The 22,667-nt window shown below is 43.9% G+C and overlaps 2 protein-coding genes across 3 annotated transcripts in view; one reads left to right on the top strand and one right to left on the bottom strand.

The window, feature by feature from the left end:
- Positions 1-14,753, top strand: part of kidins220a (kinase D-interacting substrate 220a) — a 47,422-nt gene extending 32,669 nt beyond the window's left edge. Inside the window, exons 24-33 of one of the 2 annotated variants that reach the window (XM_039785816.1) lie at positions 2,545-2,723; positions 5,440-5,651; positions 6,209-6,316; positions 6,933-6,992; positions 8,859-8,891; positions 10,180-10,296; positions 10,522-10,620; positions 11,500-11,718; positions 12,503-12,724; positions 13,121-14,753. In XM_039785816.1, coding sequence (XP_039641750.1) covers positions 2,545-2,723; positions 5,440-5,651; positions 6,209-6,316; positions 6,933-6,992; positions 8,859-8,891; positions 10,180-10,296; positions 10,522-10,620; positions 11,500-11,718; positions 12,503-12,724; positions 13,121-14,041 — 2,170 coding nt within the window. In that variant the 3' untranslated portion in view covers positions 14,042-14,753. The remainder of the gene's footprint in view (positions 1-2,544; positions 2,724-5,439; positions 5,652-6,208; positions 6,317-6,932; positions 6,993-8,858; positions 8,892-10,179; positions 10,297-10,521; positions 10,621-11,499; positions 11,719-12,502; positions 12,725-13,120) is intronic. The other variant, XM_039785815.1, reaches the window with a different exon arrangement.
- Positions 14,754-16,155: 1,402 nt separating this feature from the next.
- id2a (inhibitor of DNA binding 2a) lies at positions 16,156-18,694 on the bottom strand. Its single transcript, XM_039786893.1, has 3 exons — positions 18,211-18,694; positions 17,839-17,899; positions 16,156-16,956 (listed from the first exon to the last, which is right to left on the bottom strand). Exons 1-2 carry the CDS (start codon positions 18,562-18,564, stop codon positions 17,843-17,845), a joined length of 411 nt encoding a protein of 136 aa, XP_039642827.1. The 5' UTR covers positions 18,565-18,694; the 3' UTR covers positions 16,156-16,956; positions 17,839-17,842.
- Positions 18,695-22,667: the final 3,973 nt, after the last annotated feature.

Raw genomic sequence — 22,667 nt, 5'->3', positions numbered from 1 at the left:
GTGTGTGTGTGTGTGTGTGTGTGTGTGTGTGTGTGTGTGTGTGTGTGTGAGTCACTGGCTCCTGTTGGTCTGTGTCTGCAGACCCACAAATAAACAGCAGTAAGCCAGCTGGAAATGGGGAAAAGCACAAGCTTCTCTCAGTCTGTATACGGGTTAATACAGTTCATGGGAAAAAGAACCAAACACCCACACATACTGTACTGTACATGTGTTTGCACATGCGCACCAACACACTCACTCTTCACCTCACTCATTCATCCACCCTTCATCTGTGCCTTTGAATTTCCCCATCCCCACTGCCCAGGTGGATGTGGTGGACATTACGCAGTTGTTTTTTGTCGATGTTGTTTGAAACAGCATCGGTGCCGTTCACGAGTTACTGTTTGTGTGTGTGTGTGTATGCAGGTAACATCTGTGCCTTCAGAGTCCCACTCATCCTCCCCAGCAGAGGTCACATGAGCGGGGGTTCATTTGTGTGCCAACATGGAGCTTCCTTGACCTCTTGGGTCTTGTTAAAGGTTCGAATGGAAGAAAGACTGAGAGGGCTTTGTCCACTGGAGCCCAGCTGGGCCTCTGTGTCCTCCCTGCTCACAGCCTATTCTCTCTTCTTTCAGTCTATGTGTGTCTGTACTGGCAGTTGGGTGGGGACAGTGGGGTTGGGGGTGACCACCTGGGCTGGTCTGCTGAGAAGTGAATTTCTGCAGGAGAATCAAACCGGGTTGGGGAGATGCAAAAATATAGATTTAGTGTCAAAAATGAATTTATATTTATGATGTGCTTTTTCGCCACTTAAAAATGTATAGGTCATGTGGGGGGGGGGCGAACATGGGTGAAATGAGGCACTGCTTTCCAGGTAAAAAAAGAACACCACAATTGCATTACTGTATTTTTTACATTCGTTTAGAGACATCCTGTAACCACAAGGTCACAGGTTCGAGCCCTGCAACAGCAGATGTGTCCATCACCAGCCATCTGTCCTGTCAAAATGTCCTTGACCAGAGGACTGGACCCCTACCTGTTCACTCACTGTATGCAGTCTGGATAGGAGTATCGGCTAAAAGCCTAAAATGGAAATGATGTAACTCATAACTGAGTGCAGCGTGGTTCTGCAGTCTTGTTTTGTCCACCATCACTGAGGTTTGAGAGCCTCACTGGATTGGGCAGACAGGAAACATTTCGGCCAGTTTGTTAACTGGATTAGTTGATCTGATTGTTTGGATTATTAGCTAACAGTGTGCTGTGCTGAACCCTCGCCAGATGCTGACCTCACACTGACTTAGCTAGCGTGCTGCAGCGATGGTACTAATCATCCAATCAAGTCACAGAAAGGCCAGCCTGTGCTCACTCTCAAAAACAGATCAGGCCCAGGGAAAAACCCAACTCATCTGACCGTGTTTAGCAGAGCATACCAGTACACAGACTGGGTGTATGTATGGGGGAGAAGGGAGAGTTTGAGTTAAACTGGAAGGAGGGAAGGTTAAGTACGATGCAGGGAGAGAAAAGTATCCACTGAGAAAAAGATGGAAGGGTTCAAATGAGAAATGGAAGCAGAGATGAAAAAATGTCTGCTCTCTGCTGGAGTCTCCCTATTCATCTGATAAGAGCGGCACATTCTGGTGATGAATGGCCAGTTTCATAAATCACTCCTGAGTTTCATATTTTCATGTCTGAATGATGGGATTAACAAGATGTAATGATTGCTCTGGGTTGTTGGTGTTTGCTTTTCTTGTAGCCTCTGCCACATGTTAAACTGTCCTTGATTAAATTGATATCTTTTTTAACCTTGTGCAGCTGCAATTGGATTTCTCACCTCAACATTTCCGTATTCATGTTCAGCATTCATCTTTTCAGATATGATGTTGCCACTTCTGAACTACTGGTTTAAGCTTTAGTTTATATCGTATGGTGCCAGAGTTTGTGCAGTTCTTTAATCAGTTTAAACTGAACACTGTCTATAAATTGTTTTAATCTGACATTCTTGATATAATACAATGTTGTTTTTTCTGCAGAACAATCTCCAAACATGGTGTTTACTTAGAGTCTGTGATAACAAACATGTTAACTGTAGCAGCGCATCATGACGCGCTTCCGTCTGCTGCTTGCTAAATTACCCTGATTGTCATCTTCTCAGGTTTCCTCCTCTGCTGAGAAAAGATAACATCCCTCACTCTATCTGTCCTCAAACATCCCCCCTTTCACTATCTTGCCTTCTCTAAATCCAGTTATCTCTCTGCTCTCATGATGATGATGACCGTTGCATATCTCTTCCATCTTAACAGTACTGCTTGCTATTTCCTCTTTTTTCGTCAGAATGTGATGCTTTGAGCTAGCAGTCAGAATTAAGTGTAAACTGACATGTTGACATATTTGTTTAAAATGTCAATAAGACGGAGTGTATTGTCTTTTATAAGCATTTGGTTTTCCACAGAAAAGAGTTGTCAAATTTAAATAATCATAATTATTATTATGATGAGCGGATCTAGAAAAGCATCATTACATAAACTCCTGCTAAAAAAAACTTTTCTTTTTCTTATTCCTCTGAAGAATCTCCAAGAACATCCCCACCACTAAGGATGTGGAACCGCTGCTGGAGATCGATGGAGACATCCGCAGCTTTGAGGTCTTCCTGTCTTCCAGGACCCCCGTTCTCGCTGCCAGAGATGTGGATATGTTCCTGCCCTGCACCGTCAACCTGGACCCCAAACTCCGAGAGATCATAGCAGGTTCATACATACTCAGTGTTTGTACAGATGGGTGAAAACATGAAGGAAAAAACAGCATAAAATGTCTTAGTAAGGTTTGGGCCGCCAGAGCAGCTTCATTGCACCTTGATAGATTTTACAAGTATCCAGGGCTCCGCTGCAGGGATTAACATTCTTCCGAAAAATATTCCCTCATTTGGTTCTTTGATGATGGTGTTGGACTGTGCCGAATAATACATAAAATGTGTTTTATTTGGTTGAGATCTGGTGACTGCGAAGGCCACAGTATATTTAGCATGGTTTATTCCGACCTTAGACACAGCAATTTGACAAAAAAAACCTTAATACAAGTTTCAACTCTATTGTTTTTCCCAAAGCTTTCAACCACATCTCATGGCCTTCCTTAATGAAGAGATGTGGCTGAATTGTCATGGATATGATTTTGTTGCTATCATGTGACAACAAAAAAACAACTAAACCATCTCCGTGACAACAACAATAAGTTGGACCTAAGAGTGACCTATATTCAGTATGGAAGTCATAGCCATTTTTATTTACATTTAGCTTCATTGTTCATTTATCCTTACAGATCAACTTTTACTAAGTCCAATAAGTATAGAATTGTTAAGCTTAAAATCTTTAACATACCCTCTTTCCATGTAAATCAACAGGGGTACATTAAAAAACAGCTCTAATTCAAAACTGAGGCATGCCATTCTTCTAAAAAAGACTGACGTTTTCCATTGTGTAAAATCTGATGGTTATTTTTAGAAACCGTTAAGATCCTACTAATTAAAAATCTTAACATGCGGTGAAAACAGATATTAACTTCTATTTCTTTTGTTTATTCAAAAAAACATTTAAGTGAAGAACTAATTCTTTTGTCTAAGTTTTTTTGGGTTAGCTAAAGATGACATTGTTCTCACGCTTTTAATTTGCCATCTTGTTGAGGAGTTTGCGCATATACTGATTGTGTTTGTTTTTTGTGTGCTAGAGAGAACAAGGTTAATTGTACAGTTTTGTCTAAAGTACATAAAAGGGTTGAATATACAATAGCATGGAGAAACAAAGTAGTGTCTTCTATGTGATGTGTTGAATTCAGTGCCAGCTCATTTGGCAGTTACATTACTCATAACATTGCAGCAGGGTCTGCTCTAAAATCGGCCACTGCAGGGGCTCTCAGAAACCCACAGCTCGCTTCTCATTTCCAAACAATCAAATGTCGAGCAGGTTTCCACTACAGCACTGTGGGATCAGGACAATATTTTCACTCGCTGTCACCAATCGGCCACCACTGCTGCACCAAATCTCACAGTTCACAGTTAAAGTGACGTAATGGTGCATCAGTATTAAACCGTAAGCCAGAGCGGTACTTTTGCTACCGTACGTCAGTGTCCATACAGCCTAATACAGGAGTGTCAATGACGCCTAGTGTGAAACTGCTGCATCATAGTGTTATGAGACCACAGAAAACACTCACACACACAAAGTCTGTTCCATTGAGCTACAGTTGAGTCATGGGGGCACAGCTGACCAAGCTCTACAACCAGACGTCCAGTCTGTAAGTCCAGTGCTCCTGTCTCAAAAGTGGTTAGGTGTTTATATGTATCCATGGAACGTGTTTATTTGTGTGTGTGTGTGTGTGTGTGTGTGTGTGTGTGTGTGTGTGTGTGTGTGTGTGTGTGTGTGTGTGTGTGTGTGTGTGTGTGTGTGTGTGTGTGTGTGTGTGTGTGTGTGTGTGTGTGTGCTCAAAAGTGTGTGGGTGTTTTCATCTTCAGGCGTGTCCCCAGGGAGCGGAAGGTGACCAATGCTCTTACCCAGTGATCCTGCTCTCTCCACTCCCTCCGTGGCTAGTCGGTACTTGGTGCCCGGTGTCCTGTGGCCAGCCAGTGGGCAGTGCTCTCAGTGATACCCGCCCATTAGCCTGACTCACATCATAAGGCCCCCATTGTGTTCTCAGGCTGGATTGGGTCTCACTCAGCGTGTCATTCAGCAGCCACTTGTATAACCAGGAGACATTCTGGTGCCTGCTTCTGTGTCTGGTTCTTACTTTCTTGCCAGCCACACAGAGCCACTCTGTTCTGTCTCCGGGCTTATTTAACTTTAATTTGGGAGGTTTTACCAAAGCTCCTTCCTCTGCGCTGATTCTACTCCTCTCAAAGTCAAATTGATTTATGCAAGAACAATTGTGGCAAAGTACTTAGACAATAGTGTCTATGAGTTCACATGGTCTGCTTTGTTTGTTTACATGGGTGAATTGATTTGTCAGGGACAGCAAGGGCCTCCCTGTGCCAGAATCATCACGTGGCTGGCATATCATTAGGAAAAGACAGAATATCAGCCCGCCTGCTGATTTATAAATCAAAGTGAGAATGAAATTCACATTTGACGATCGTTGTAATCGTAACGTCTGCGTTTGTTTTCTCTCCAGCGTTTAGTTTGATTGTCTTCTCTTTTGGTTAAGGAGAACATGTTCAGGAACAACCTTCTCGTTGTATTCTCTAAAGTGCTTAGAGAAACCATTGCTGTCGTCTATGTCAATTGTTTGATATGTTTTTTTCTCTGTGGATTCACTACTGTCTATACTCTCTTGAAGATGATGAAATAAATCTAAATTATTGATGCGTGGGTGGATCTGAAGGGTCTTTATAGTCATAGCCAAGATTTGATCATCAGCATCGCAGATAAACACTCTCCCTCTCTTGTTCTTTTTCCCCCCGGCTCTGTCCTCTCTTAGATGTGCGGGCGGCCAGGGAGCAGATGCACATGGGAGGAGTGACCTATCCCACGCTGCCCCTGCAAGACGCGGTGCCACGTCCCCAATCAGGTTATGGCCAGCACTTGGCCGCCTGCTCCCCGGCGGGCTCCTTCACCGGATCCCTGCCTCCTCAGCCTCACAGTGCTTACTTCAGTGGGATGACTGGCCCTCAGCACCCCTTCTACAACCGGGTGAGACAGGAAAGGGACTTATGTTTGGATAATCAGTCCTCCTTCTACTTTTTAGAAACCATCAAGTGTCCATATTAATGTAGGAAAAGCCCAAGTGAGAAAATGATCATGATAATCTAAAAATAAACAAAGTAAATAAAATTGGAATCGCTGGCCACTATCTAACAGCGACAGAAGGAACAGTTCCTTCCACCTGAGTGACACCCACTGATCCCCCAAAACCACACACAACCACACTGTTTTTAAAAAGGCCCTTTCTGAGTTTAGCTGCTCAGTCCTCTTAACATTATCATTATGTAGCATTGCATTGACCCACTTGGCAGTTACACATGAATAAATTGTGCAGTAAACAGGTATTTGAATGTACCATAGACCATGTTTTTAAATAACCCACACCTCACTTTACTGAGAAAGAATGAGCAAGTTAGCATTAGTGTCTTTTCCCTGCAGCATTTGTGTTTACATGTGCCTGACCTCCCTCATATGATTTTCATTTTATTTTAACCTCCTGTCCTCTCCCCATCCTCTTCTCCACATTCCTTCCTTTCCCCTCATAGCCTTATTTCCCCCATCATGTGTATCAACAGCCACGGCCTTACTCCCACCATTACCCCTCATCCTCGTGCCCCTCCATTAAACCTAAGGACAACACCATTGGAGGACTTGTAAGTAAATAAGTAGTGCTAGATCCATCTGATGTGTGCCTCTTATCTCACACTAGATAATTACATCTGCAGATGTACTAATTGTAGTAGTATTTATAATATGCAGCAACATTGTTTCTGTGGTTGAAAGTTTAAATTATTAGTAGTGCTCTCATGGCTCTCTTGTCTCCTGTTATTTTCTTTTTAGCAGTTGCTCAGTGTTTCTTAACAGTACCCGTTAAGGGAGATCTTGTTACATTTTTATCATTCTTTATATAACTATGATTAAACTTACAAAGCAAGACTTAGGTTTAGGATATAGTGCTATTGTTGCAATAATATTAATGTTATCAGGTCCATTGTATTGACGTGCAGCAAGCGCCTCTTTCCTCCTTACCCTTGTCTCCCTTTCCTCAGTGTGATGTCATATGTTTTACATTTACATTTCACCTCCTGATGATGTTAATATCACCCCGTTTGCCTCTGTGCCCAGCCATTGTCCAGCTCTTGATGCTGGTGGTATTTCTCAGTTTGTGAGCCCAGGGTGAAGCAGTGAAAGGTTATTCCATAAATTGAGTGGTAATGAACTCAACCTTTCTCTCTATACAATCTTGTCTCCATTCTGTGCCCATGTCAGGATGTTATTGCAGAGGATGCCAGAGAAGGCCTCCCCTCCTGTCCCTCTGATCCTAGCCTGGTAACATTTAGTTATAGCTGTGGAGCACTACGGATATGCAAATATGCAACCAGTCCTAAATTGTCTGCCTGTTGACAAACCTCATTTGTCATTTGTTCTGTTGCATGTGTAAAACGCACGCCTATATGTTTGACAGACAACTTACTTTGTTGCTGTGGTTTAAAAAAAACTGAGAGAACAAATATAGACTGGCACACTCGCTGCTTGCTGCAGAATGCTTACATTAAATGTCTGGTGCGACTACGACCGACCTCTAAGCGCCAAGAGTGTTTCATTTTGTCACATGCAGCATAAGTAAATATATTATGCTGAATGAAGTTCACTCTGGTGTTGGCATAGTTAGCCGTTCCCATTCTCTTATAAATGGAAATAAAAGTGTTTAGGTAATCCACTTCAGGAATGCATGGAGTTGCACTGACAAGAACTGAATCTCTACACCCAGATATTCCCACATTTTAAGAGAGATCAGCCACTATTGGAACAATTTGATGATAACACTACTCAGGAGATTTCTGCTCCACAAAGCCACTTATCAGGGCGCTGCCAGCAAGCATTTAAAGGAGCTGTTTGAAAGATTTAAATATAGATTACTATGTAATGTTCCTTCCGTTCTCCGTCTGTATTTTTGTGTCTTTTACATTTTTTGCTTCAATCCTACTCCTTTAAACCATCGCTGTCTTTAATTTTTCCAGCCTTTTTTGTTCTGCCTATCTTCCCTTACGCTTTTGTTTCCTTTTCTCTCAAGTATACATTTCTGTAGTTTCAACCCATTCTGGCTTTTATATTAACATTAGCCCATCTTATCCCCTTTTTGGTTCACACTTGATCTCTTTGTGTAGTGTTCACATGTGCCTGTATTTCTGCAAATCTGTCAATGTGGATATGTGTTTGTGTGTGTGTGTGCACACTCACTCATTTGTGTGAGTCTTTGGATATGTAAGCGGGGCGAGCCCAGTGTAATTGCTTGGCTGATATATGTGTGAGTATGGATTCCTTGGGCTGCCGGGATTATCATCAGAGCAACTGTTGGGGCTGGCGACACACACACACACACACACACACACACACACACACACACACACACACACACACACACACACACACACACACACACACACACACACACACAGACACTGACAATGAGCCCAGCGCTGGTAGAGCTTATCTCCTTACCAAGACGCTTCCTCCCTCACAGAGCTCTGTTTCCTCTTCCCCATCCTTCTGCCCAGCCCTGAGCTCAGCCCAGCTGTAATTACAGTCTTATCATACACACACACGGGGAGGGTTCACACAAACACACGCAGACACACCCGCAGACATTTACGCTTTTGCTCACGTTCTTAGAACACACGCTTGCAGTCTAAATCGAGGAGTCATATTCAAGGCCTTCCCTGAATTGAAACTTCTGCTTTTTGAGAGTGAGAGATGTTTCATTTTCTTTCTGGGTCTTTCTCTCTGTTTCTGTTTCTCTCTCTGTCTCGTCCGCAATCCCTCCTGTAGGCAAAGATTATGACCACAAAAGCCTGCTGACTCCAGCGAAAACAAAATCTCTGTGTGTAATAATTCTACTTCCAGTAGCCTCTTCTTTTCCAGTCTAACATGCGGCTGCTGTAAGGGAGCCGTCTCCTCTCCTGCTGCGAGACAGATAAATGTCTGTCTGCTCTGTTGTCAATGTCTCTCCTGTCCCCTGATGATGAGTTCAACATGTGTGCTAGTGTCTTTCTGTTTGTCTGTCTTTTCTGTCTTAATTTCTGCCTCTGCCCCCCCCTTTTCTTTTTTTTTATACAGGAACCTACCGTTAATAATGACTGTGTGTATTTTTGTCTGACTATATGTTCGTCTGCTTCTTTTTGTCTCCTTATCAAGCATTTAAAGTCGCTGCCTTACAAATTAAAGCAGGTATACCTTTGGTTTCATGGCTACTTTCATCTCCACATTCAACCCTTTACTCCATCTTCCATGTATCGCTACCTCATTTCTAACACACTGGTTCAATACTAGCAAGCATGCTCTAGAAAGATATTAGAAGCTCATCACTTGGAAGTAAATGCAGAACACAACCTCACGTGTATTAGTTCAGTAGATTCACTAACATAGTTTCATTCTAAAGTAAATCCTCTACCTTGTGGACATTAACAGTAGCTTAACTCCCTGTTGTGCCAGTCTTCATCCTCCTGCCCACCAATACAGAAAGTTGGTGGTTAGTATTGTGTACTGTATTGTGTGCGCTGTTTTTTTGTTTGTTTGTCCAACAACCACTTACAGTCCAACTAAGCTCTGCTCTTCTCTCCCTCGAAACCAGAAACAAAGCCGGGGAGCTTAGTCTGAAGCCATGTCTTAATGGTGTTAATAGCCGAGAGAGAGAGAGCAAAGATGACGAGGGAGGTAGTAGGAGGGAGAAGAGAAACAGAGTGATGGAAAAAAAGAGTAGGTCATTGCAGGAGGCTGAGAGGGAAGGAATGTGAGAGAGGAAGGAAAGGAGGGAGGGATGGACGGACGGACAAGTGAGGGCTCATAAAAACAAGCAGAACCAGAGGGAGAGGGGTGAGTGAAGAAATGGAGGGTGGATGGTTTAGTTTTTGTGCCAGTGGGTGACATGTTTGCTATCTGTGAGGCTTTAGACAGCATCAACAGGCCACCGGCATTAGTCACATCAAGCCTCGTAGCTGTTTGGCGGCCGCCACTTCAGTGTGCCTCGGCTTAACAGCAACTCGCAGACTTACAGACTCCATCCCTTAAGTGTTGTGCGCTCGCTCTACGTGCTTGTATATACACTGAGAAAAAGAATAAGAGCAGGTAACATTGTATTTGGATAGGTTGGCAGCTTTGCTTACTTTTACACTTACACTGTGACTGATAGAGAATTACTGTGTGGGATTGTGGTTTTGCACCTCTGTGTTCCTCACAGTAACAGGCCTGCACGTCTCTTTGCCAGGGATTGTTGCTCATTTTGCCCTAATCATGCGTTAGGAGTGATGAGTTGGTCTAACCGAGTGCGTGAGTTTGCCCTGGTAACCTTAACTCACAAAAACAATGAATAAGTTGTTTATATTCTAAGTGTGTGTGTGTGTGTGTGTGTGTGTGTGTGTGTGTGTGTGTGTGTGTGTGTGTGTGTGTGTGTGTGTGTGTGTGTGTGTGTGTGTGTGTGTGTGTGTGTGTGTGTGTGTGTGTGTGTGTGTGTGTGTAGGTCTCTCCTGCGGTCCTGCTTGGCTCTATGAACACAGATGCAGTGTGTGAGCGTCTCAGACAGATAGATGGAATCGACTCTAGCATGCTGCCTCAGTACACCGCCACCATCAAGAAGGTACGTCGGTCAATATCAGTCAAAATTGGATCTAATTTCTGATACTTTCTCAGATACCTAGTGTATGTTTTCTTTTCATACTCATCGTGTGGCTTCTTTTCCTCATGCAGTTCCTTCTACACTGCCTCCCTAGTTTGATTGATTGTTTTTTGGCCCACTGCAACTTTGCACATGTGAATAAAGTTCAGTGGACAAACCAGTCAGTCCCTTCCCTGTCCACTGCAGGCTAATATAAATGGTCGAGTGCTGTCTCAATGCAACCTGGACGAGCTGAAGAAAGAGATGGAGATGAACTTTGGCGACTGGCAGCTCTTCAGGGGAATGGTGAGACTAACTTTCTCTTCTGGGGAGTCTTGACTTTCCTCACTGTCTTGTTTAATATTGTTGCTATGGGCATTAATACAATTTTATAAATAGGATCCATGTTTTGTTTGTTGTTTCATATCAAAAGAAGTGGGCCATCGGTAGACATAATTAATAAAGCAAGCATCAGTCCACCAACAACAATCGCTAATGACTCCTTCATCACTCTAGAGTCCTGAAATAGATTTATAATTGCATACATTCTCGTCCCTCTGTGATACTTTGCAGACACTGAGCACTGCCAGGGCCCTCCTGTTGATATATGTCAGCTCTTGTTTATTCCAAAAGAAGCAAGACAGCATCTCGTAATACGACATCTTGTGCTGCACTGAGACATTGGGATGGAGATTTTATAATCCGTATTACGAGAAACTAGACAGTCAGCCAGGAGTCCAGTCGGCTGAGCCGAGGCTGAAATCACTTACACATGTAGCCGGCTCCACTTCATCAGATGTCTGTCTGTGCTCCTAATACCAAACCAGAGCCCTGGATTGGTCGTGTTTTACCGGAGATCCAGTGCAGAGCTCTTGTAGGAGCAGCTGGAAAGAGCAGTGGCCTTACAGCACTAACCAGTGTTGTGTTGCCAGGACGCAGCCAGCACAGACATCTGGTTCAAGATGGCTGACTGATATGTGGATGAAGGGAGGTTTTGTCGAGGAGGAGTGGACAGCTGAATAGCTCTTCTTAAGCAGCAGCTCACTCTCACAAGCACATGTTTTTGTTGTTGCTGTCTAACATACTTATTTTGTATGTCACGTGTGGTCTATGTGTCCTGACTCCTGAAACAAAAAGTAAAATGATGCGTCGATCTGAAATAGTGAATTGTAATGTCTCTCCCAGGTGATGGAACAACGGCATGCTGAAAGCCAGGCGCTGCTTCAAGATGAGTCCCGAGCTGCTAGCGAGCAGGGCAGCAGCGTGCACCACGGGGAGCCCAGCAGGCGCTCCGGGGGGGCCCAGCATGAAGCAGCGGCCTTCAGCCTCAACCTCAGCTTCGAAGAGCTCAGCGGAGTGGGGCTGGAGGAACCTCCGAGACACAGCAACAACTCGCACTGGCCGGTCAGTCTTCCTGTCAGGAGCTTAGTGTGAATGTACCGCCACAGAAGATGGGATCAGACAGACGCTGACTGTGTGTATGCACATTATACCCACCCATATAAACGGGCAAAGAGATAAGCGCCATTAAAGTTGCTGGTGTAAGCATACATGTGAGCGTGTAACACTTGCAAATGCACCCCAAACTGTCACATGGCCACAAGTCCTCTGCACCAAGCCAGTGTGTTGGTGACCTCACTGGTTTCACATTAATGTGGTTTTGAGTGAGAAATGAGCATGGAGGAAGCTTATGGTGTTCTTGAACATTGCAGAATTAAAAATACCCACACACACTGCAGTGCACCAAAAGGTGTCAAGGGGCCCCGTTTGTTATTTTTCACATTCCCTATTCCTAATTTGCAAAATCTCTGAGACACGAGAAAACACTCACACGTAGACAGCTGGCTCTGCTGCTATTTTATATGATCTGACTTTGAAATCGTTTTCAAATTCAAATCATCCAACACCGAAAACACACCACAGCTTTCATTGCCACTCCGTCTGCGACCTTTGCCATTAACCTTTTCACTGTATCCAAATCTAATGTTCTGAATGTTTCATTGGTTTTTAATGTAATTACAGCATATTTAAGTGCCGCATTTTTATATTTATTATATTCAGGTGTCAATTCAGGGTCTCAGCCCATAACCATACAGCAGTCTCACTCCTTATTTACTTAATAAATGTATTCCTCAACAAACTCACGTGGATGTTTGCACACCGATCCAACTTTTTCTCGTTTTGTCAGGTGGTGAATCTCCACACCTCAAGCATGTCCAGCCTCAACTCTCAGGAATCCTCTAATGACATCTGCAAGCTGACAGACAAGCAGCAGGCTGAGTATCACGATGCCTACAGGGAGTACATCTCTCAGATGGCCCAGCTGGAGATGTCCGGCGGTGGAGGAAAGAGGCCCGTACAGCCCCACCCTGGACAATTCCTCCAGGCTGCCAGCTCAGAGGACAAAGGGGTGGGTGGACAGTCACAAGTACACTGTTGAGTTTTTGCCATCACATCACTGACAGCATAAATAGTGTAGAAGCTCCCGCTGTCAGATTACAGTGTGGTAACTGTTGTCATTAACTTGTGTAGACATAGTTTCTTAACCAGTATGTTATGTCTTGCTTAAACTTGTGTTTTTAAATGTTGTATTCCTCTGGCTTGTGCAACGGCAAAAGTCTTATTCTGGGCTGGGAAAGGGGAGATCACTGCTTCTTGCGTTTCTTAATTATTGGCTTATAGTCTTTGCTTCTCTTGGCACATAAAGGAGAGACAGGAATCCCCTCCTCAGAGGCCTCTTGGCCAATAGCATAAGATACTGTATTTATTCATGTTCTTCTCATTGAATGTGATTCCCTCTCCACAGGCCAAAGAAGGAGCTGACCAAGACAGCCGCAAGTCCTTCACCAAGAGAGGCTCCAAGACAAGCGATGTCACGGACTTCCCCTCAGGGACCGATGCCCAGCCTCTAGACCCCATCAGTGAAGAGGATGAGAAGCTGGACCACGGCACATCGTCTAGGACTCCAGGCACTAGGAAGAAGGGAGCCGGGTCATTGTACCACAAGCTGCCTAACGACGAAGACTCTGGCCCAGAAGAAGCGGACAACACTACACCTCTCCTCCACCAAGAAGCTAGAGCTCTGTTCTCCCACTGCGGCTCCCAGCCCACTGGGCTGCTGACCAAGCCTGGCTACCTCAGCGAAATCATCCTGGATAAGAAGGACTCGTCCGACTCAGGGATGCGCTCCAGCAACAGCTCCTCAGACCGCTCTCTGGAGGAGGCCGAAGGAGACAGCGAGAGAGAAGCACTGAAGCCCAGCCTGATCGAGCTGGAGCTGGAGGGCCTGGTGAAGAAGAGAGGCCTCCTCCCCAGCAGCCTGAGCGGCCTGCAAGACGCGGCGGTGGCCCGCATGTCCATCTGCTCCGAGGCTCCGTCCGAAGCCAGCCTGATGGCCAGCAGCCCAGATGACGTGTGGCCGTCCGGCGGGGTCAGCAACCTCAACTGCAGCGCCAGCAACAGCACCCTTAACAACAACTCAAACAGCCCTGACGACACCACCAACACCAACACCAACACCAACACCAACAACAGTCATCAGCAGCCGGCTAACATCACAGGCACAGCGTCCACTACCTCCTCCTCCGGCATCGACGTCTCGCCAGCTGTCCTCATCATCACCCCCGGCAGCAGCAGCAGCAGCACTGACAACACCACAACTGCCGCCATCCACAACCACAACCTTCGCACCATCAGCCTGGGAGATGAGCGGGAGAGTGTCCTCTGACAAGCTGATCGTTATTCTGACAAGGGTCACGTAGACTGTTGTTCTCGATGTTGTTGCTGACATTATTAGACTGTCGGTGTTGTGACATGTTTCAAAGAATTAGAATAGATATGTGTTCTACTGTTAGAAAAGGAAATGTGGCGAGTGTTGCTGTGAATCAAGAGTAGTGCATTCAAAAGCTTTAATTAGTTAGTTAGTTAAATAAAAATCACCTTTATCAAAGCAATTACAAATCTAAAGACATTCATAATTACGATTGGAATTTGTACCAGAAATGCTTCAATCTGGTCAAATTGGGATTGCTTTAGCTGTCCCATGCGTCTGGATAACTTATGTTTGATATCTTTGTTGTGTGAATGTGGTGCGGTTATCAAAATAGTGTGTTTCTAGTGATCAGATGTTACATGTCGTGGACACGTGTTACAGAAAAAGAAGTGTTTTTCAAAAAAAAAAATGTAGTAACGACTGAAAAAGCTCCGTGTTACTGAGGACTTTGGTCTCAGACGTGTTTTGCGTGGCGCTGTTGTGTGGTAGTTAGACTATTTCAAATAGATAGCAGTGTAGACAGAGGTGCAGTGTGTCGTGTTGGCAGTTTCTGTGTTAGAAGAAGTGCATGCACAAGTCTCCAAAGGGATGATTGTCCGTTCCAAAGTTCATTGTGAAATTGTGTTCTTGTGAATCAATAAACATTTTGCTATGCCGACCCTTAAAATGAGTCTCATGTTGTCTTTTTTTTTCTTTTTTTTTCTCTCTTGCAGGAAAACCAGCTGTTTGTAGAGAGAAGCCTCGGTGGACTTGGATTAAGCCTGTAAATAAATCAGAATATTTAAAGTAACCTACAGCAATTTAATATTTTACCAAATGTAGTTGAACAGAAGAAGAAGAGGGTGACATGCATGGGGAGGGCGTCACTGAGAGGATGTATATTCTCCGATAGATGGCGCACTCTCCATACAAACGTGCTGCAGGCTGGTGTCACGGACACTGGCTGTCAGTATAATAATCTATTGAAGGGAACAACTTCAGCTCAGTGACTCGACGTGGGGTGCGTGGACCTGCAGGGGTCGTCTGGGAAGGTTTGAGGTACTTTGGCGTTTAACTAAAGCAATAGTAAGTTTACATATAAATGACTCCTACAGCTTATAGGCCACATTTAATCAAGACCGATCCCATAAAGTGGTCCCTGGGGTACAATCACTGTATAGGGGTCCATAGCTTAGTTGGCGGGTCTGTGGTGTGAACATATTTGAGAAGACATGCTGTATTTTAGGAAGGAGATGATTCACAGTTTGGGTTTCACTTCGGGGTTGTATTACCTGTTACCATAGACATCTAAGCCTTTGATAGCACAGTTACAGTACAGTGCTCACTGCTTTATACTACTTTAGAGTGTTTAAGACTGTCATCCACTAGAATATTTGTTAGAAGTTGAATTATCCAAGCAGTACATCCCTCCATCGCTTGGTCCGCTGTGTTCATATTACCTGGTCATTTTTTTACTGGCAACAAGCAGCAACGGTTATTGTCACCAGGTGCTTCCACTACTTTTTATTTTATTTATTATTATCTGAAAGTCAAACATTTGACACCAGTGCTATTTGGTCTAAGAAGTGTAACGTTATTAGGCAAACGTTAGGAATAACGCAAGGCAACACAGGCCCAAACAAGTTAAGGAACCACCTCTCTAGTAATGGGTTGAATATTACTGTTGGGATCAGTAACGCAACGCCGGCCTAGTTTCACCTCAAGTTAAATTTCCATAATTTTCCAGTTTTGTTTTAAAAAACAGCCTACAGCCCAGGGCTTTAATGGCTCAGCCTGTCACGCTAAACCATTTAATCCTATTGACTTTAACATAGCATGTGAGAAAGTAAAAGTGCAGCCTTAAATAAGCGTTTGCAACTGTGTGCCTCCAGGTCGTGCGGACGCTGTGTTTTAGACTATTATAGGTCACATAGGTCAGATGTTCACTGTACACACGGTCATGTCCTTCTACTTCTATAGAAAAATCTGATGGATTCACAGCTGGGAAACCGATTTTACGCACTGGTTTGAGGTCTTCTGAACCATTGAATTATCATTCTTTCCCCACCCACCCCAAATGAAACATGTTCCAAGTTGCGTTTTTGATTTATTTTGTATAAAAAAAAGGTACAATTTACATTACTTTTATAAAAAGTTTCAGCATAATTAAGTACAACATTACACTTTTGCAGAAGTTTCAAATTCCTGCAACTATACAAGATAAACTCCCGATAAGAGTTCACATGGTTTCATTCTTTCATTCTTAACTTTTTTTTTTTTCCTTTTTAAACAACGTCCAGTCCTTCATGTGCCAACAATTCTGACAAGACAAGACTAAACTTTTTACAGTAACTAACCAAGTTGTCTTTTCTATTCACGTTCCCACCTCCGCAAAAAAGCGAAGAACAAGGAGAGGGACAGGGGTGAGGGGGCGGGAGGGTGTGGGGGAGGGGGGGAATAATCCTTGTGACAATAATCTCGTTTTTCCTCCCACTGTCGGGAATATAGCGCGCCTTCCGTTTCCAGAAAGGACCCACAAATAAAAAAAGTCTTAAGTTAAATAATGAAGTGTCCAAACAGAAAACACATCACATAAGATTGTCCCATAATAAGCAAAAGTCTCTTGATTTCAGCGTCAGAAGAAAAAAAAAAAAAAAAAAAAATCCAGGCCTGGAGGACAGAGGTTGGAGAGGGGAAAGTCCTGCTCCCCAGGTCCTGTGTGTGTGTGTGTGTGTGTGTGTGTGTGTGTGTGTGTGTGTGTGTGTGTGTGTGTGTGTGTGTGTGTGTGTGTGTGTGTGTGTGTGTGTGTGTGTGTGTGTATATATATATATGTGTGTGTGTATGTGTGTATGTGTGTGTGTGTGTATGTGTTTTGCGTCTTGACCAAACACCTGCAAAAGATTGAGAAAGAGAGGCGTGTTTAGAAAATGCAAACAGGGCAGAGATCCGGACAGACTGGCGCCAGGGAGGAAGCCGCAGTTTTTAACATTTAACCAAACACTCCCAATACTAAGCAAACCCTGCGCTCCAGATGTACACACACAGAGAGAGAAGGGGGGGGCGAGGGGAACGCACACACGCACGTTTCGCACAACTTCAGCCTACAATCTGGGGAAGAATCAGCGTAATTGCAGCTCAGCTGGCGCCTACCCACTTCTTGTACCAATTATGTGCAGACATCATAGTAGCAGTAATCCAAACAGCCATTATTTTTCCTGTTGCAGATGCTCTTCATTATAGACACAAGAGGGTATAATACAACCCTGACGACAGCTACTTATATACAGTAACCCAAGCAGCCTGGAGCGAATATCCTCCATTCCAGAAAACTCCAATGCAAAATTTGTGCCAGCAAAAAGGTTTTAAAAACACTGATCAGTCACATAATTATTCAACCTTCCTGACACATTACAGTTCTGAAGGAGTCACATGATGTGATCTTTTTGTCCGAGATACGGCTCTGCTTTTTTTTTTTTTAAGGTTCTGCTACAATGATTAAAAAAAATCATATATGATAGAATTTGGATTAAAGTCAAGCCAACTGTCCGCGTCCGGTCATAACTGCCGCCCCCCAGCGATGCAGCGCATTCTCATGCAAAACATATTGGGACCATTAGAGCAACGTGAGACGTCAACCACATTAGCAGGAAACAAATGGATTGGTAAATGGTAATTCTAGCCCATTCTGCTCCAGCAGACTGGGAGACAGGCTGTAGCGGAGCCTAAAAGCCCTGGACAGAATGCAGCAGCAGACATGAGGACAGCCTACTTACCGCTTTAACGATGCAGAGTCCGGCTGTCATCTGTCATCAGCTCTGATGGCAACTCCGGGGACTGAAAACAAACAAACGGACCAAATGTTATTTCTTTACACAGCATCCGATCGAGGTGTCTGGCGTTGCACAGTGTTATGTAGGTCGAATCGCTTCCTCATCTCATTCTGTACAAAAGAAGAAAAAAAAAAAAAAAAATACATGCCATTTTCTTTTCCAACAAGCCATTTTGTGCGAGTTACGCATAGGCTACAAAGGCGCACTGGCTACGCGCACAAATAATATAAATATAGATATACACACACATCTTCCACAACACACCAGACTGCCGTTTCCCCAATCAGGAATCTGGTTTAGCTACAGTGTAATTACCTGTAATGACAAGATGCTGATATCTGTGTTGAGGGTGGTCAGAGGGGTCCTGGATGGAGCCTGCCCCGGCCGCGCAGGGTGATGCAGGCTGGTTAGTGCGACACTGGAGTCCAGCGCAATCTGCAGGTCCAGGATGTAGTCGATGACATGCTGCAGGATTTCCATCTTGCTGACGTTCTTGTTCTGGGGGATGCTGGGCACCAGCTCCTTCAGTTTGGAGTAGCAGTCGTTCATGTTGTACAGCAGGCTGAGCGGGTCATCCACCGGGGTCTTGCTCCGAGAGATTCCCAAGGAGTGCTCTGATAAATTCGCGTTGGTTTTCCTGAAGGACCGCACGGGGCTTATTGCTTTCATTTTTTGTCAGTGTTAAGTTAGGCGAGAGGGTTTGAGTGTGTCGATGTCTTGCTTCTTTAAGGTCCTTGTTTTTTTTGTTGTTTTTTTTTGCCAGAGGATCAGCGATCAGACTGGATTACCGAGCTGTCAGTGTGGTTTATATAGGCAGCAGGCTGGGCATGCGAAACAGGCGGGTCAAACGCACTGATTGGTCGAGAAAACCATGTCACTCAACGCCTTTTAGCTCTACTATTGGCTCTTCATGTTAAAACCCCTCCCCTTCTCCGCCGTGTTACCAGTGGCAACGCATGTTGGAGGCGGAACACAGAGGGCGCTTCAGCAGCTCCGGTGGGCAATTTGGAAAATTAAGCTCTTACCTGTTTCTGATCAAGAAATTAATGATTCGCATGGCTGTCAATTGACTATGGGCATGGTGTGAGCCCTCGCCAAATACATTTTGCCTACACGATTTAAATTTGATCTTTTTGGCAAAGATCAAGCAGAAATGCATTTGGAAAAATGTAGCCTACCTGCAATTATTATTCAGAATATAATTTATTTAGGCTACGTGTACGACAGTGCAAGAGTTTATGTCTTAATAACTTAGCATATTTTACAAACACAACTATTTAATATTGTCAGCCATCACTCATTCTGCTACATTTAGTTGACGGGGTTGGAGGTGTAGAGCAGTGATGATATCAGGCGCGTGTGATGATTCTTAATTCACTCCAGCCCGGACCGGTGTGAAGGCACGTTACTGATAACAAACTGAGAGGGAAATGTTTGAGTGGCCAACTGAAACAGCATGAGAAAATCAAGCCTGGGGATCTATTTGAGCTTAGCCTATGTGGTAATGCTTGTCCGAAATATATGATATATAACCTATATTTAGTAATTTGACGCACTTTAGGGTTGTCTATTCTTTATTCACCGTCACCAGCAGTGTCTCAGATTAACCACAGTGAAGTGTATTCAGTGTGATCTATCACAATGTTAATGGTGTGAAAAGACTAATCAAAAATAAATAAATGTTCAGGAGTTGACGGACAACTTGAATGCATTGTTATTCACAGTTCAGCCTTATAACACATCTAAAAATGGCAGTAATGTAAGGTTTTGTCTGGCCTACTCCATGTGTAGTTTTACCTAACGCAGCCGTATGTAGGCTCTCCCCTTATGTTTGTAAGTGGCTGTGCGTATAAATGCATCAGTTAAGGTCCCGTGCACTTCAGTGTTAATTGTCACCTGAGTATGTTGTGTGTCAAAGTTAATTTAGTCATGGCCTACAAATGTGGCTTTCATATCTGAGCACGTGAAGAGGTGATGAACTACTATTGACACTTAAATGTTTTCTGAAAGAGCCATTTGTTTGTAGGAATTACATGCTCCATTCTTCAGCTGGAGTTGGGGGGCTGTGTGATGCTGCACTATCTAATTGCCCCCAGGGGCAGTTGTGGACTGTTGTGATGTGCTCAATGTTTTTTCTTTGTGGATTACATTTCCTCGATACAAATAAAATCACTGTTTTTTTTTAAAAGGGCGAGGAGAGGGTCACTGTTAACATTCGGGATGGAGAGAGACTTGAAAGAGGAAAAGATGATTATTTTGATTTTTTTTTTTTAAATGATTTCATGTTTTTTTTTTTTTTTGCAGGACAATTGATCTGAAAGACACAAACAAGGAAATCCTAAAAGCCGAAGTAATCCTAATGGACAAAAGGAGACGCAGTTTGAAGTGCACATCCTGCAGAGGCAGGTAGGAGCTTTATATAAAAAAAAAAAAAGCAAGCTGTTCGTCCCTATATCACTGTGAGCAGCAGAGATGGTGAAGAGAATGAAAGTTGCTCTAAACTAGCCTATATTATAATCTATACAATGATGATTTTGTGTCCTAGTCGCAGCAAATGTCATTGAAATATTTTACAGTGTTTTACAAAAATCCAGCAAAACACCATCTGTGTCATTGTTTTTACGCGCGGCTTCTATTCGCCAGGCACGGACAGCTTCTCCTTCAGCTGTCTGGCGGTCCTGTTTAATGCATTTTTAATATAACTCCTGCAGTCTGTGTCCACATCTGGTGCAATAGGATTTTTCCATTTTCTCCCCGTCTTTCTTTCGCTCCCACAGCTGTGTAGGCTACATATCGCACGGCGCCCCTGACTGATGACTGACAGGTAAGGTGATAAATTGGCGCAAGAGCACGTCGGTGCAAAGCCGAGCGAACCTCCACCTCCAGCTGCTGCAGCAGCAGCAGCCGCAGCAGCCTCTCCTCTACCTCTCGTCTTCCCTGTTTCTCTTTTCCTCCTTCTCTTCCCTCTCTCGCTCTGTCTTTGGAGCAGACTCTCTGGCGCCGGCGCCGTGACGTCACCCCATTCACAGCAGCCCTCGAGCCAGCCCTCGCGGCGCCGCTGAGGCGGTTTCCATGGAGACGGGGTTTCGGGGTTGTCAATCAGAGGTGGTTCTCAGCTGATCAACCCGGGGGCCGGGCCGGGGAAGTTTTGGCACAGGGTCGCTGCGGGTTTCTTCTTCGGTGGTGGCCGGCCACATTTTGGCTACTAAAGGCTACTGTAGGCCTACACATGTGATAGGCCCTCCTTGTAGCCTACTTAACTTACAATTCAGAGGAAATATTAGGCTATATTTTTCACCCCATTACAGAAATAGTTAGTTCCTGTTACTTCACAGATACCTAAAATATGATGATCTCATAAAATATAATGCCCAACAATATAGCCTACACTTGTTAAACTACTTACACCTTCATGCATCAGTAATAATCTATTAATTTAATATGTATCCTCATAGTAGCTATAACACTCACATGGACCTTCAGTGGATTATGGAGAGTGTCATTTTTAATGTAAGACTTTTACTTGTAGACTAATTGAGTATTCATACATGGCAGTGTTGCTACTTGTAAAGGATCCGAATGCTTCCTCCGCCAATGAAAGCCACATATTCCTTACTTTTATTAATGTCATAGCCTAATCTTTACTTTATGGTGCCAAATTAATGGCATGTTATTTTTTGTTTTCTGAAATTAAACCATTAAAATAAATGTGTCTTTAGCCCTGTCAGTCAGTTTGGGTTTGAGAATGAGTCTTTATTAAGATTCAAGATTGACAGTGAAACGTGAAGAAATAGCATTAAGGTGTATGTCTATCTCAGGGCAAAAAAAGATTCAACTTAGTTTTCAAAGGGTTGAAAATTGGGAAAAGGGTTAATTAGCCTAAATTATCTAAAGTTTGGCTCCAAGAACATTGATCTTTTATGGTGAAGCTGAAGCTGTAGCCTACTGTATACGTGTTTACTCCACTTGTTTATTAAGGGAGGACTCGATCAGACATGTTGTAGATTATAGGCTACACTATACAGTGAGCTGTTTGTTTCCAGATGTTTCAGTATTATGACCTCAGTTAAACTTGACCATGTATGCTGTCAAAGTTCATGAATGGCAAGTACATGTGTTTATAAGCCTTGCAAACTACAGGGGCGAGAAGCTGAAAAAAAAGTTTGTGAACACACGGCCAAACTTTTCCCATGCAGTCCTCGCATAAGTAAAGAGCTACAAGTTTTCCTAAAGTTGTTTTTTTGCCCCTCCAAGTCTCAAAGGCAATCCTCAGTCGCAGTGAACAAATACAAGCCTCCGTGCCCCCCCGCCCCCCCCCCCGGTCACCATTAGTTTGGGTTCAGGAGATAAGGTTTAAAGACAACAAAGCGGAGCTGCCAACCGGCTGAGGAGCGCCGCGCAGCCTCGGCGTCGGACTGTCTGCGCTCCGGTCAACTTGTTGATCCTCCGCCCTACAGCTGCACTTCACACATTCTTCCTGCAAATATTAGGCTGCTTTGCAAATCAAAACTCTTTTTTTTTATAACAGAAAATAATAAGAAACTAACTTTTTACGTGACCTGATCCTGTTAAACTCCACATGACAGGATAATAAAATAAGACTAACCCCATACGCCTCAAAATGCTGATGTGAAACATTTACTGTAGGAAACAAGGTACCAGACGAATAATATTAGTACGAACCGTACAGATAAAAAAAAAAGTGCGATTAATTGTCGCATTGAACGCGCTGGGAGCAAACACCGTCAAGTCCCTACCAGTTCTAAAGCTGT

The sequence above is a fragment of the Perca fluviatilis genome, chromosome 20, assembly GCF_010015445.1.
Source record: "Perca fluviatilis chromosome 20, GENO_Pfluv_1.0, whole genome shotgun sequence".
Lineage (NCBI taxonomy): Eukaryota > Metazoa > Chordata > Actinopteri > Perciformes > Percidae > Perca > Perca fluviatilis.
The sequence above is the reverse complement of the archived record's forward strand: the minus strand, read 5'-3'. Positions and strand labels throughout refer to the sequence as shown.

Bases quoted from the DNA above. Each gene is read 5' to 3' on its own strand.
- id2a (XM_039786893.1), bottom strand. From the start codon at position 18,564: ATGAAAGCAATAAGCCCCGTGCGGTCCTTCAGGAAAACCAACGCGAAT. The intron at 17,900-18,210 runs GTAATTACACTG...GTTTGTTTTCAG, and splicing joins TCAGCATCTTGTCATTACAG to TCCCCGGAGTTGCCATCAGA.